This window comes from Tinamus guttatus, unplaced genomic scaffold, assembly GCF_059628265.1.
Source record: "Tinamus guttatus ecotype Peru unplaced genomic scaffold, ASM5962826v1 Tinamus_guttatus_pri_ptg001572l, whole genome shotgun sequence".
Classification (NCBI taxonomy): domain Eukaryota; kingdom Metazoa; phylum Chordata; class Aves; order Tinamiformes; family Tinamidae; genus Tinamus; species Tinamus guttatus.
Window position 1 is genome coordinate 13,993 of NW_028290106.1, and position 13,603 is coordinate 27,595.

Below are 13,603 nucleotides of genomic sequence, written 5' to 3' on the forward strand. Positions count from 1 at the left end.
TGCACGCCCCTTGCACACCCCTTGCACAGTGATTGCACACCTCTTGCACACCCCTCGCACACCGCACACACAATGATTGCACACCCATCACACAATGATTGCACACCCCTTGCACACCCCTCGCACACCCCTTGCACAATGATTGCACACCCCTTGCACAATGATTGCACACCCTTTGCACAATGATTGCACATCTCTTGTACACCCCTCGCACACCCCTCCCACAATGATTGCACACCCCTCGCACACCCTTCCCACGCCCCTCCCACGCCCCTCCCCAAATCCCCGCCCCTCCCTCGCCCTCCCCCAGGCCCCGCCCCCTCCCCGCTCAGGCCCCGCCCCCCCCGGCCGCGCCGCGCGGGCGCCGGAGCGAGCGGAGCCGAGAGCGCCCCCCCCGCGCCCCCCCCCCCCCCCGAGCCGCCATGTCCGGGCACCGGGGCTGACCCCCCCCCCCAAAACAACCCCCCCATAAAGGAAGGCGGGCGGGGGGGCCCCGGCGTCCGGGCGCGCCATGGCGTTCACGTTCGCCGCCTTCTGCTACATGTTGACCCTGGTGCTGTGCGCCTCGCTCATCTTCTTCGTCATCTGGCATGTGAGCGGGGCCGGGGGGGGCTGGAACCGGTACCGGTACCGGGGGGGGGGGGGCTGGAACCGGTACCGGTACCGGGGGTGGGGGGGGGCTGGAACCGGTACCGGGAGGAGGGGGGGGGGAGGGGTGATGGAGAGGAGCGGCGGTTGCCGCGGCAACGGCGGCGGCGGGCGAGGGGAGGGGCGCCGGTTGCCGGGCGACGGGGGCACCGCTGGGCGGGGGGTCGGTTGCCGGGCGACGGGGGCACCGCTGGGGGTGGGAGGGGGGCGCCGGTTGCCTAGAGACGGGGGCACCGCTGGGGGTGGGAGGGGGGGGGCTGCGGTTGCCTAGAGACGGGGGCACCGCTTGGGGGGGGCTGCGGTTGCCTAGCGACGGGGGGATAAGCTTGGGGGGGGGGTTGCTTGACAACGGGGGCAGCGCCGGTTTTTGGGGGGGGGGCGCTTGGTGCGGGGGTAGCCGGTTGCCTGGCAACGGGTGGGGGGTACTAGGACCTTGTGGGGGGGGGGCGCCGGTTGCCTGGCAACGGGGACAGCGCCGCGGGGGGGGGGGGGGGAGGGAGCAGCAATGGCGGGGGGGGGGGGGGCTGGAGCGGGCGGGGGCGGAGGGGGCCCCGCCCCCGTCTCCAGGCAGCCGCCGTCGCCATGGCAACGCGGCGCCCGCGCGGGGCGGGGCTTAAGCAGCGCTCCGCCCCCTCGGGTCAAGCCCCTCCCCCTCCCAATTTGGGGGGGGGGGGAGCAGAGGCCTCCGACCCCCCCCCCCCCCACGCGGCACCGAAGTTTGGGCTCCTGGGGGAGGGGGTCGGGGGGGGGGTCGGGGGGGGGGGGGACACAAGGGGGTGACAGGGAGCGCCCGGACGCCTGGGCCCCATCCCAGCCCCTCTCCCCCCGCCCCCCCCCCCGCACAGATCATCGCGTTCGATGAGCTCCGGACCGACTTCAAGAACCCGATCGACCAGGGCAACCCGGCCCGGGCCGTGAGTGCCGCGATGAGGAGGGGCCCAGGGCGTCCGGGACGGGGCCCAGGCGTCCGGGAGGGGCCCAGGAGTCCGGGGGGGGCCCAGGAGTCCCGGGGGGGGCCCAGGCGTCCGGGGGGGCCCAGGAGTCCGGGGGGGGGGGGGGGCAGGCGTCCGGGAGGGCCCAGGAGTCCGGGGGAGGGTCCGGGGGGAGGGGGGGGGGGCAGGAGTCCGGGAGGGGCCCAGGCGTCCGGGAGGGGCCCAGGAGTCCGGGGGGGGGCCCAGGTGTCCGGGGGGGCCCAGGGGTCCGGGGGGGGGCCCAGGGGTCCAGGGGGGCCCAGGAGTCCGGGGGGGGGCCCAGGTGTCCGGGGGGAGGGCCCAGGCGTCCGGGGGGGGCCCAGGGGTCCGGGAGGGGTCCAGGTGTCCGGGGGGGGGCCCAGGCGTCCGGGGACGCTGGGAGGGGGGTGGGGGGAGGAGGGATGACCGGGGGGGGGGGGAGGGGCGCCCCGACACCTCGCGGGAGGAATCCAGGTCGGCGCCTATTTATAGCCCCCAAAATCGGGACAGGCCGGGGAGGGACCCAGGCGTCCGGGTCCTGCTCCTCCCCCCGGCCCCATTCCTCCCCCTCCCACCCCCCACCGCCACTGTGGGCCCAGGCGTCCGGGACACCCTCAGTGCCCAGGGGGGCCCAGGCATCCGGGACCCCCCCCCCAAGACCCCTCCCCTCAGAGGGGCCCAGGTGTCCGGGACCCCCCCCCCCAAGCCCCCCCCCTTCAGAGGGGGCCCAGGTGTCCGGGACCCCCCCCCAAGCCCCCCCCTTCAGAGGGGCCCCAGGCATCCGGGACCCCCCCCCCCCAAGCCCCCCCCCTTCAGAGGGGCCCAGGTGTCCGGGACCCCCCCCGCAAGCCTCCCCCTTCAGAGGGGCCCAGGCGTCCGGGACCCCCCTCAGTGCCCAGAGGGCCCAGGCGTCCGGGCCCCCCCGCTCCATTCCCTTCCCTTCTCCGCAGCGGGAGCGATTGAAAAACATCGAGCGAATCTGCTGCCTCCTGCGCAAGGTGCGACCGGGACCCCCCCCACAAAGAACCCCCCCAAAAAACACCCCTGGGACCCCCGGATTCACCCCAATTCCGCCCAGAGCCGCCCAAGCTCTGGAGACTCCAAAATATCCCCGGGATCCCCCCCAAATCCCTCGGATTCCCCCCAAAATAGAACCCCCAGAAACCGCAGGGGACCCCCTGAAACGACCCCAAAACCCCGTTCCCCCCCTCCAAATTCCCACAGAGACCCAAAATCCTCTGGGATTGCCCCAAACTCCCCCAGCGCCCCCCCTCCCCGCGACAGGGGGCGGAGCCTGGCAGGGGGCGTGGTTATGGCCACGGCATCTAGTGGGCGGGGCCCGGCAGGGTGGGCGGGGCCCGGTAGGGGCGTGGCGTGAGGGAGGCGGGGCCAGCGGGGGAGGGGGCGGGGGTGAGAGCCAAGCTAAGGGGCGTGGCCGCAGGAGGCGGTGGGCGGGGCCTGGGCCAAGCGGGGGTTCAGGGGAGTAAAGGGGGGGGGGGGAAGCCTTGCCTGGGGGCGGGGCCTGCAGGAGGGGCGTGGTCCTGTAAAGGGGCGGGGCCTTGAAGGGGGCGGGGCCTTGAAGGGGGCGGGACTTGGGGGCACCTCGGAGCCCAAAGGTGATGGGCGGGGGGGGGGGCAAACAGGAGGAGGGCAGTGATTGGTGGCGGGGGAGGAGGGCGTGGCCTAGACGGGGGCGTGGCCCGGCGGAGGGGGCGTGTCCTGAGGGTGTCCACCCGCAGCTGGTGGTACCCGAGTACTGCATCCACGGGCTGTTCTGCCTCATGTTCCTGTGCGCGGCCGAGTGGGTGACGCTGGGGCTCAACCTGCCGCTGCTGCTCTACCACCTCTGGAGGTACCGCCCGCCGCGACTGTACCGGGCAACAGCGCGACTGCCCCCTGACAACAGCGTGACTGCACCGTGACAGCAGCGCGACTGTACCCGGCAACGGCGCGACTGTACCCGACAGTGGCGCGACTGCACCCTGACAGCACCGCGACTGCACCCTGACAACAGCGCGACTGCCCCCTGACAACACTGTGACTGCACCGTGACGGCAGCGCGACTGTACCCGACAGCAGCGCGACTGCCCCTGACAACACTGTGACTGCACCGTGACAGCAGCGCGACTGTACCCGGCAACAGCGCGACTGCCCCCCGACCACACTGTGACTGCACCGTGACAACAGCGCGACTGTACCCGGCAACAGCGCGACTGTACCCGACAACAGCGTGACCGCCCCCTGACAACAGCGCGACTGCCCCCTGACAACACTGTAACTGCGCCGTGACAACAGCGCGACTGCACCCGACAGCAGCGCGACTGCATCCGACAACAGCGCGACTGTACCCGGCAACAGCGCGACTGTACCCGACAGCAGCGCGACTGCCCCCTGACAACACTGTAACTGCCCCCTGACAACACCGCGACTGCCCCTGACAGCAGTGCGACTGCTCCCTAACAGCACCGCGACTGCCCCCTGACAACACCGTGACTGACCCTGACAACACCGCGACTGCCCCCCGACAACAGCACGACTACACCTAACAACAGCGCAAGTGCACCTAACAACAGCACGACCGCCCCGACAACAGCGCAACTGCATCCGACAACAGCGCGACTGCACCGTGACAACAGCGCGACTGCCCCCGACAACACTGTAACTGCACCATGACAACACCGCGACTGCACCCTGAAAACACCACGACTGCCCCCGACAACAACGTGACCGCACCTAACAACAGCACGACTGCCCCTTGACAACACCGCGACTGACCCTGACAACAGGGTGACTGCCCCCCGAGAACAGCACGACTACACCTAACAACAGTGCGACTGCCCCTGACAACAGCACGACTGACCCTGACAACAGCGCGACTGACCCTGACAACAGCGTGACTGCCCCTGACAACAGCGTGACTGCACCTAACCACAGCGTGACTGCCCCTTGACAACACTGTGACTGCACCTAACAACAGCGCGACTGCCCCCGGCAACACTGTAACTGCACCATGACAACAGCGCGACTGCCCCCGACAACACCACAACTGCACCCTGACAACAGCGCAATTGCCCCTGACAACAGTGCGACTGCCCCCTGACAACACTGTAACTGCAGCATGACAACAGCGCGATTGCCACCGACAACAGCGTGACTGCCCCCTGACAACAGCACGACTGTACCTAACAGCACTGCAACTGCACCTGACGACACCACGACTGCCCCCTGACAACCCTGTAACTCCCCCCGACAATACCACGACTGTACCAAACAACACTGCGACTGCCCCCTGACAACACTGTGACACGAGGGTGTATTGGGGAGGGGGGAAGGGGGCAACGCTGGGGCTCAACCTGCCGCTGCTGCTCTGGAGGTACCGCTACACCCTGACAACACCCTGGTTACACCTGGTCAACCCCTCTTTAAAGCCCTGTGCAACCCTCATGCAACAACCCCCCCCCATGCAAAGCCCCGTGCAACCCCTTGTGCAAAGTCCCGTGCAACCCTCCCCGTGCAAATCCCTGTGCATCCCCCGTGCAAAGCCCTGTGCAATGCCCTGTGCAAAGCCCCATGCAACCTCTCATGCAATCCCCCCGTGCAAAGCCCCATGCAACCCCTTGTGCAAAGCCCCGTGCATCCCCCCGTGCAAATCCCCATGTGAGCCCCGTGCAAATCCCCATGCAAAGCCCTGTGCAAATCCCCATTCAACCTCCTGTGCAAATCCCCATGAAAAGCCCTGTGCAACCCCTCGTGCAACCCCTTGTGCAAAGCCCCGTGCAAATCCCCGTGCAACCCCCCCCCATGCAAAGGCCTGTGCAACCCTTCGTGCAGCCCTCCGTGCAAAGCCCTGTGCAACCCCTTGTGCAAAGTCCCGTGCAACCCTCCCCATGCAAAGCCCTGTGCAATGCCCTGTGCAAAGCCCCATGCAACCCCTTGTGCAAAGCCCCATGCATCCTCCCGTGCAAAGCCCCGTGCAACCCCTTGTGCATCCTCCCATGCAAATCCCTGTGCATCCCCCATGCAAATCCCCGTGCAACCCCTTGTGCAAAGTCCCGTGCAACCCTCCCGATGCAAATCCCTGTGCAAACCCCCCCATGCAAAGCCCTGTGCAAAGTCCCATGCAACCCCTTGTGCAAAGCCCCGTGCATCCCCCCGTGCAAAGGCCCATGCAACCCTTCGTGCAAAGCCCCGTGCAACCCCTTGTGCATCCTCCCGTGCAAATCCCTGTGCATCCCCCGTGCATTCCCATGTGCAAATCCCCGTGCATCCCCCATGCAAATCCCTGTGCATCCCCCATGCATTCCCATATGCAAATCCCCGTGCAATCCCCGTGCAAAGGCCCGTGCAACCCTTCGTGCAGCCCTCCGTGCAAAGCCCCGTGTAACCCCTTGTGCAAAGTCCCGTGCAACCCTCCCCGTGCAAATCCCTGTGCATCCCCCCGTGCAAATCCCCATGCAAAGCCCCGTGCAAATCCGCGTGCATCCCCCCATGCAAATCCCTGTGCAATGCCCTGTGCAAAGCTCCATGCAACGCCCCCCCATGCAACCCATCATGCAAATCCCCATGCAACCCCTTGTGCAAAGCCCCGTGCATCCCCCCCGTGCAAATCCCTGTGCATCTCCCCGTGCAAAGCCCCGTGCGAGCCCCGTGCAAAGTCCCATGCATCCCCCCCGTGCAACCCCCCCCATGCAAAGGCCCATGCAACCCTTTGTGCAGCCCTCTGTGCAAAGCCCCATGCAACCCTCCCTGTGCAAATCCCCATGCATCCCCCATGCAAAGCCCCGTGCAAATCCCCGTGCGAGCCCTGTGCAAATCCCTGTGCATTCCCTTGTGCAAATCCCCGTGCAAGCCCCCGTGCGAGCCCTGTGCAAATCCCCGTGCATTCCCTTGTGCAAATACCCGTGCAAGCCCTGTGCAAATCCCCGTGCAAATCCCCGTGCAAATCCCCGTGCGAGCCCTGTGGAAATCCCCGTGGAAATCCCTGTGCAAATCCCCGTGCGAGCCCTGTGCAAATCCCCGTGCAAATCCCCGTGCAAATCCCCATGTGAGACCTGTGCAAATCCCCATGCATTCCCTTGTGCAAGTCCCCGTGCGAGCCCTGTGCAAATCCCCGTGCAAATCCCCGTGCAAATCCCCGTGCGAGCCCTGTGCAAATCCCCGTGCATTCCCATGTGCAAATCCCCGTGCAAGCCCTGTGCAAATCCCCGTGCAAATCCCCGTGCAAATCCCCATGCATTCCCATGTGCAAATCCCCGTGCGAGCCCTGTGCAAATCCCCGTGCAAATCCCCGTGCAAATCCCCGTGTGAGCCCTGTGCAAATCCCTGTGCATTCCCATGTGCAAATCCCCGTGCGAGCCCTGTGGAAATCCCCGTGCAAATCCCCGTGCAAGCCCTGTGCAAATCCCCGTGCATTCCCATGTGCAAGTCCCCGTGCGAGCCCTGTGCAAATCCCCATGCATTCCCTTGTGCAAATCCCTGTGCGAGCCCTGTGCAAATCCCCGTGCAAATCCCCGTGCAAATCCCCGTGCGAGCCCTGTGCAAATCCCCGTGCATTCCCATGTGCAAATCCCCGTGCGAGCCCTGTGCAAATCCCCGTGCAAATCCCCGTGCGAGCCCTGTGCAAATCCCCGTGCATTCCCATGTGCAAATCCCCGTGCAAATCCCCGTGCAAATCCCTGTGCGAGCCCTGTGCAAATCCCTGTGCATTCCCATGTGCAAATCCCCGTGCAAGCCCTGTGCAAATCCCCGTGCAAATCCCCGTGCGAACCCTGTGCAAATCCCCGTGCATTCCCATGTGCAAATCCCCGTGCGAGCCCTGTGCAAATCCCCGTGCATTCCCTTGTGCAAATCCCTGTGCAAGCCCTGTGCAAATCCCCGTGCATTCCCATGTGCAAATCCCCGTGCGAGCCCTGTGCAAATCCCCGTGCAAATCCCCGTGCAAATCCCCGTGCGAGCCCTGTGCAAATCCCCGTGCATTCCCATGTGCAAATCCCCGTGCGAGCCCTGTGCAAATCCCCGTGCAAATCCCCGTGCAAATCCCCATGTGAGCCCTGTGCAAATCCCCGTGCATTCCCTTGTGCAAATCCCCGTGCGAGCCCTGTGCAAATCCCCGTGCAAATCCCCGTGCAAATCCCCGTGCAAGCCCTGTGCAAATCCCCGTGCATTCCCATGTGCAAATCCCCGTGCGAGCCCTGTGCAAATCCCCGTGCATCTCCCCGTGCAAATCCCCGTGCGAGCCCTGTGCAAATCCCCGTGCATTCCCTTGTGCAAATCCCCGTGCGAGCCCTGTGCAAATCCCCGTGCAAATCCCCGTGCAAATCCCCGTGCGAGCCCTGTGCAAATCCCCGTGCAAATCCCTGTGCATCTCCCCGTGCAAATCCCCATGCGAGCCCTGTGCAAATCCCCGTGGAAATCCCCATGCAAATCCCCGTGCGAGCCCTGTGCAAATCCCCGTGCAAATCCCCGTGCAAATCCCTGTGCGAGCCCTGTGCAAATCCCTGTGCATTCCCTTGTGCAAGTCCCCGTGCGAGCCCTGTGCAAATCCCCGTGGAAATCCCCATGCAAATCCCCGTGCAAGCCCTGTGCAAATCCCCGTGCAAATCCCCGTGCAAATCCCTGTGCGAGCCCTGTGCAAATCCCTGTGCATTCCCTTGTGCAAATCCCCGTGCGAGCCCTGTGCAAATCCCCGTGCAAATCCCCGTGCAAGCCCTGTGCAAATCCCTGTGCATTCCCCTGTGCAAATCACCGTGCGAGCCCTGTGCAAATCCCCGTGCATTCCCATGTGCAAATCCCTGTGCAAGCCCTGTGCAAATCCCCGTGCGAGCCCTGTGCAAATCCCCGTGCATTCCCATGTGCAAATCCCCGTGCGAGCCCCGTGCAAATCCCCGTGCAAATCCCCGTGCAAATCCCCGTGCGAGCCCTGTGCAAATCCCTGTGCATTCCCTTGTGCAAATCCCTGTGCAAGCCCTGTGTAAATCCCCGTGCGAGCCCTGTGCAAATCCCCGTGCAAATCCCCGTGCAAATCCCCGTGCAAGCCCTGTGCAAATCCCCGTGCATTCCCATGTGTAAATCCCCGTGCGAGCCCTGTGCAAATCCCCGTGCAAATCCCCATGCAAATCCCCGTGCAAATCCCCGTGCAAATCCCCGTGCGAGCCCTGTGCAAATCCCCGTGCATTCCCTTGTGCAAATCCCCGTGCAAATCCCCGTGCGAGCCCTGTGCAAATCCCCGTGCAAGCCCTGTGCAAATCCCCGTGCATTCCCTTGTGCAAATCCCCGTGCGAGCCCTGTGCAAATCCCCGTGCATTCCCTTGTGCAAATCCCCGTGCGAGCCCTGTGCAAATCCCCGTGCGAGCCCCGCTCCGCAGGTACTTCCACCGGCCGGCGGACGGCTCGGACGGGCTCTTCGACGCCGTGTCCATCATGAACGCCGACATCCTGGGCTACTGCCAGAAGGAGGCCTGGTGCAAACTGGCCTTCTACCTGCTCTCCTTCTTCTACTACCTGTACAGGTGGCACCGGAGCAACCGGGAAGCACCGGGAAGCACCGGGAGGGAAGGGGGGACGAGTGGGATGGGCTGGGAGAGACTGGGATGCGGCTGGGAAGGGCTGAGAGGGGAATGGGAGCGGCTGGAAGGTGACTGGGAATCACTGGGACAGAGCAGGATGGGACTGGGATGAAATGGGATGAACTGGGATGCAGCTGGGAAGGGCTGAGAGGGGAATGGGAGGAAGTGGGAGCTGCTGGAAGGTGACTGGGAATCACCAGGATGGGACTGGGAATCACCAGGATGGGACTGGGATGAAATGGGATGGACTGGGAGAGACTGGGAAGGGCTGAGAGGGGAATGGGAGGGACTGGGAGCTGCTGGAAGGTGACTGGGAATCACCAGGATGGGACTGGGAATCACCAGGATGGGACTGGGATGAAATGGGATGGACTGGGATGCAGCTGGGAAGGGCTGAGAGGGGAATGGGAGGGAATGGGAGCGGCTGGAAGGTGACTGGGAATCACTGGGACAGACCAGGACGGGACTGGGAGGAACTGGGAAGAAATGGGATGGACTGGGAGAGACTGGGATGTGACTGGGAAGGGCTGAGAGGGGAATGGGAGGGAATGGGAGCTGCTGGAAGGTGACTGGGAATCACTGGGACAGACCAGGATGGGACTGGGATGAAATGGGAAGGACTGGGAGAGACTGGGAAGGGCTGAGAGGGGAATGGGAGGGAATGGGAGCTGCTGGAAGGTGACTGGGAATCACCAGGATGGGACTGGGATGAAATGGGGTGGACTGGGAGAGACTGGGAAGGACTGAGAGGGGAATGGGAGGGAATGGGAGCAGCTGGAAGGTGCCTGGGAAAGCCCTGGATGGAAGTGGGAAGAAATGGGATGGACTGGGAAGCAACTGGGAAGGGCTGAGAGGGGAATGGGAGGGAATGGGAGCTGCTGGAAGGTGACTGGGAATCACTGGGACAGAGCAGGATGGGAGTGGGATGAAATGGGATGGACTGGGATGCGAATGGGAAGGGCTGAGAGGGGAATGGGAGGAAGTGGGAGCTGCTGGAAGGTGACTGGGAATCACCAGGATGGGACTGGGAATCACCAGGATGGGACTGGGATGAAATGGGATGGACTGGGATGCAGCTGGGAAGGGCTGAGAGGGGAATGGGAGCAGCTGGAAGGTGCCTGGGAAAGCCCTGGATGGAAGTGGGAAGAAATGGGATGGACTGGGAAGCAACTGGGAAGGGCTGAGAGGGGAATGGGAGGGAATGGGAGGAACTGGGAGCTGCTGGAAGGTGACTGGGAATCACCAGGATGGGCCTGGGATGAAATGGGATGGACTGGGAGAGACTGGGATGCAACTGGGAAGGGCTGAGAGGGGAATGGGAGGAAGTGGGAGCTGCTGGAAGGTGACTGGGAATCACTGGGACAGACCAGGATGGGACTGGGATGAAATGGGATGGACTGGGATGCGAATGGGAAGGGCTGAGAGGGCAATGGGAGGGAATGGGAGCTGCTGGAAGGTGACTGGGAATCACCAGGATGGGACTGGGATGAAATGGGATGGACTGGGAGAGACTGGGAAGGGCTGAGAGGGGAATGGGAGGGAATGGGAGCAGCTGGAAGGTGACTGGGAATCACCAGGATGGGCCTGGGATGAAATGGGATGGACTGGGATGAAATGGGATGGACTGGGATGCAGCTGGGAAGGGCTGAGAGGGGAATGGGAGGGACTGGGAGCAGCTGGAAGGTGACTGGGAATCACCAGGATGGGACTGGGAATCACCAGGATGGGACTGGGATGAAATGGGATGGACTGGGATGCGGCTGGGAAGGGCTGAGAGGGGAATGGGAGGAAGTGGGAGCTGCTGGAAGGTGACTGGGAATCCCTGGGACAGACCAGGAAGGGACTGGGATGAAATGGGATGGACTGGGAGAGGCTGGGAAGGGCTGAGAGGGGAATGGAAGGGAATGGGAGGAACTGGGAGCTGCTGGGAGGTGACTGGGAATCACTGGGACAGAGCAGGATGGGACTGGGATGAAATGGGATGGACTGGGAGAGACTGGGAAGGGCTGAGAGGGGAATGGGAGGGAATGGGAGCTGCTGGAAGGTGACTGGGAATCACCAGGATGGGACTGGGATGAAATGGGGTGGACTGGGAGAGACTGGGAAGGGCTGAGAGGGGAATGGGAGGGAATGGGAGCTGCTGGAAGGTGACTGGGAATCACCAGGATGGAAGTGGGAAGAAATGGGATGGCCTGGGAGAGAGGGGAATGGGAGGAAATGGGATGGAATAGGAGCTGCTGGGAGGTGACTGGGAATCCCTGGGACAGGCCAGGATGAAAGTGGGATGAAATGGGATGGAGTGGGAGAGACTGGGATGTGACTGGGAAGGGCTGAGAGGGGAATGGGGGGAAATGGGAAGGAATGGGAGCTGCTGGGAGGTGACTGGGAATCACCAGGATGGGACTGGGATGAAATGGGATGGACTGGGAGAGACTGGGAAGGACTGACTTGGGATGGGCCCAGGAGGCCCCTGGATGGGGTGGGGGGTGCCCAGCAAAACCTGGGATGGACTCGGAGCAACCGGGAGCCACCGGGAGGAAGCCGGGGGGGGGATACACTGGGATTGGGCCGGGGGGGCTCTGGGGGCGACGCGCTGCCCCTCTCCCCAGTATGGTCTACACGCTGGTGAGCTTCTGAGGGCCCCCCTGGACGCCGGGGCCCCTTCCCGGACGCCTGGGCCCCTCCTGGACCCCTGAGGTCCCCCCCGGACACCAGGGCCCCTGCCCGGACGCCTGGGCCCCTCCTGGACCCCTGGGATCCCTTCCCGGACGCCTGGGCCCCCCCCCGGACGCCGGGACCCCTGCCCGGACGCCTGGGCCCCTCCTGGACCCCTGGGATCCCTTCCCGGATGCCGGGGCCCCCCCCGGACGCCTGGGTCCCCCCCCCCCCGGACACCTGGGTCTGCCGGCCGGAGCAGGGCGGGGGGGCGGGGGGGTGCGACCCCCCCCCTCCTTGATGATCCCAGTTTGGGGGGGGGGGGGGGCGGGGAGACCTGGGGGCACCGGGCGGGGGCGGGTCCGGCCAGTCCCGGTTCGGCCCCGTTGGTCCCGGTTCGGCCCCGTTGGTCCCGGTCCCCTCCCCCCGGCCCGGGCTCGTTGTACGGGGCTCAATAAAGACGAGTGGCACCAGCGGAGGCGCCGGGGGCCCCCCCGGACCCCCCCTTTTGGGTCCAATCCGGGCCCTGGAAGCGGGGGGGGGGGTGGGAAGGGAGGGTTGCTCGGCCCGGACGCCTGGGCCCTTCTTTGGGAAGCGGGAAGGGCTGTTGCTGCGGGGTGGGGGGGGGGGGTTGGCAGTGTCCCCTAGTCCCCCCCCCCACCCCCCTTGGGTCCCTCAGGGCACCTATGGGTGCTCGGACACCTGGGCCCTTCCTGGGTGGGGGGTGTTGGCGGGGGGGGGGGGGTGGCAATAGAGCCTGTCCCGCCCGGACGCCTGGGCCCCCCGCCAAGCCCAGAGGGTGGAGAGCAGGACGGGGCGGGGGGGGGGGGGGGGGGGGAGGTTGCACAACCCGGACGCCTGGGCCCCCGCCCGGCCCCTGGGGTCCCCCCGAGGAGGAGGAGGAGGAGGGGATGGGGGGGGGGGTGCAGAGCCGGAGGAGGAAGAGGAGGAGGAGGAGGAGGAGGCCGGGACGATGCGGGCGCCTCGGGGGTGGCTGCTGGTGACGGCGGCGGGTGGCGGCCGCGGTGACAGCGGCGCCGCCGGGTCCCCCCGCGTGTCCCTTGGGCTTCGGGCCGGTGCCGGGGGCCCCGGGGCGCTGCGGGGACCGCGACGAGTGCGGCGGGGGCCGCCCCGTGTGCCAGCACATGTGTCTCAACCACGAGGGCGGCTTCGCGTGTCACTGTCACCGCGGCTTCGTCCTGGCGCCCGACGGCGTCGCCTGCCGCCCCGGGGCGGGGGGGGCGCGGGGGGCGCCCAGATGTGCGCCCGGGTGCGCGCGGGGGGCGGGCGAGCGAGCAGGTATCCAGATGTGCGCCCAGATGTGCACCGGGACGCGCCATGGACCGTACAAGCAGGTGGGCACCCAGATGTGCGCCAGATGTGCGCCGGGATGGACATCAGGACGCGCAATGGACCGTACGAGCAGGTGGGCACCCAGATGTGCGCCAGATGTGCGCCCAGATGTGCACCGGGATGGACAGCGGGACGCGCCATGGACCGTACGAGCAGGTGGGCACCCAGATGCGCACCCAGATGTGCACCGGATGGACATCGGGATGCGCCATGGACCGTACGAGCAGGTGGGCACCCAGATGCGCGCCCAGATGTGCGCCGGGATGGACATCGGACGCTCCATGGGACTTGAGAGCGAGCAGGTATCCAGATGTGCGCCAGATGTGCACCGGGACGCGCCATGGACCGTACGAGCAGGTGGGCACCCAGATGCACGCCCAGATGTGCGCCCAGATGTGCGCCGGGACGGACAGCGGGACGCACCATGGACCG

The 13,603-nt window shown here is 65.8% G+C and overlaps 1 protein-coding gene across 1 annotated transcript; it reads left to right on the forward strand.

Annotated features, from left to right (window-relative positions):
- The first annotated feature begins 481 nt into the window (after positions 1 to 481).
- Positions 482 to 11,802, forward strand: LOC148590225 (protein cornichon homolog 2). Its single transcript, XM_088539298.1, has 6 exons — positions 482 to 592; positions 1,494 to 1,562; positions 2,549 to 2,596; positions 3,338 to 3,450; positions 8,963 to 9,106; positions 11,773 to 11,802. Exons 1-6 carry the CDS (start codon positions 512 to 514, stop codon positions 11,798 to 11,800), a joined length of 483 nt encoding a protein of 160 aa, XP_088395424.1. The 5' UTR covers positions 482 to 511; the 3' UTR covers positions 11,801 to 11,802.
- Positions 11,803 to 13,603: the final 1,801 nt, after the last annotated feature.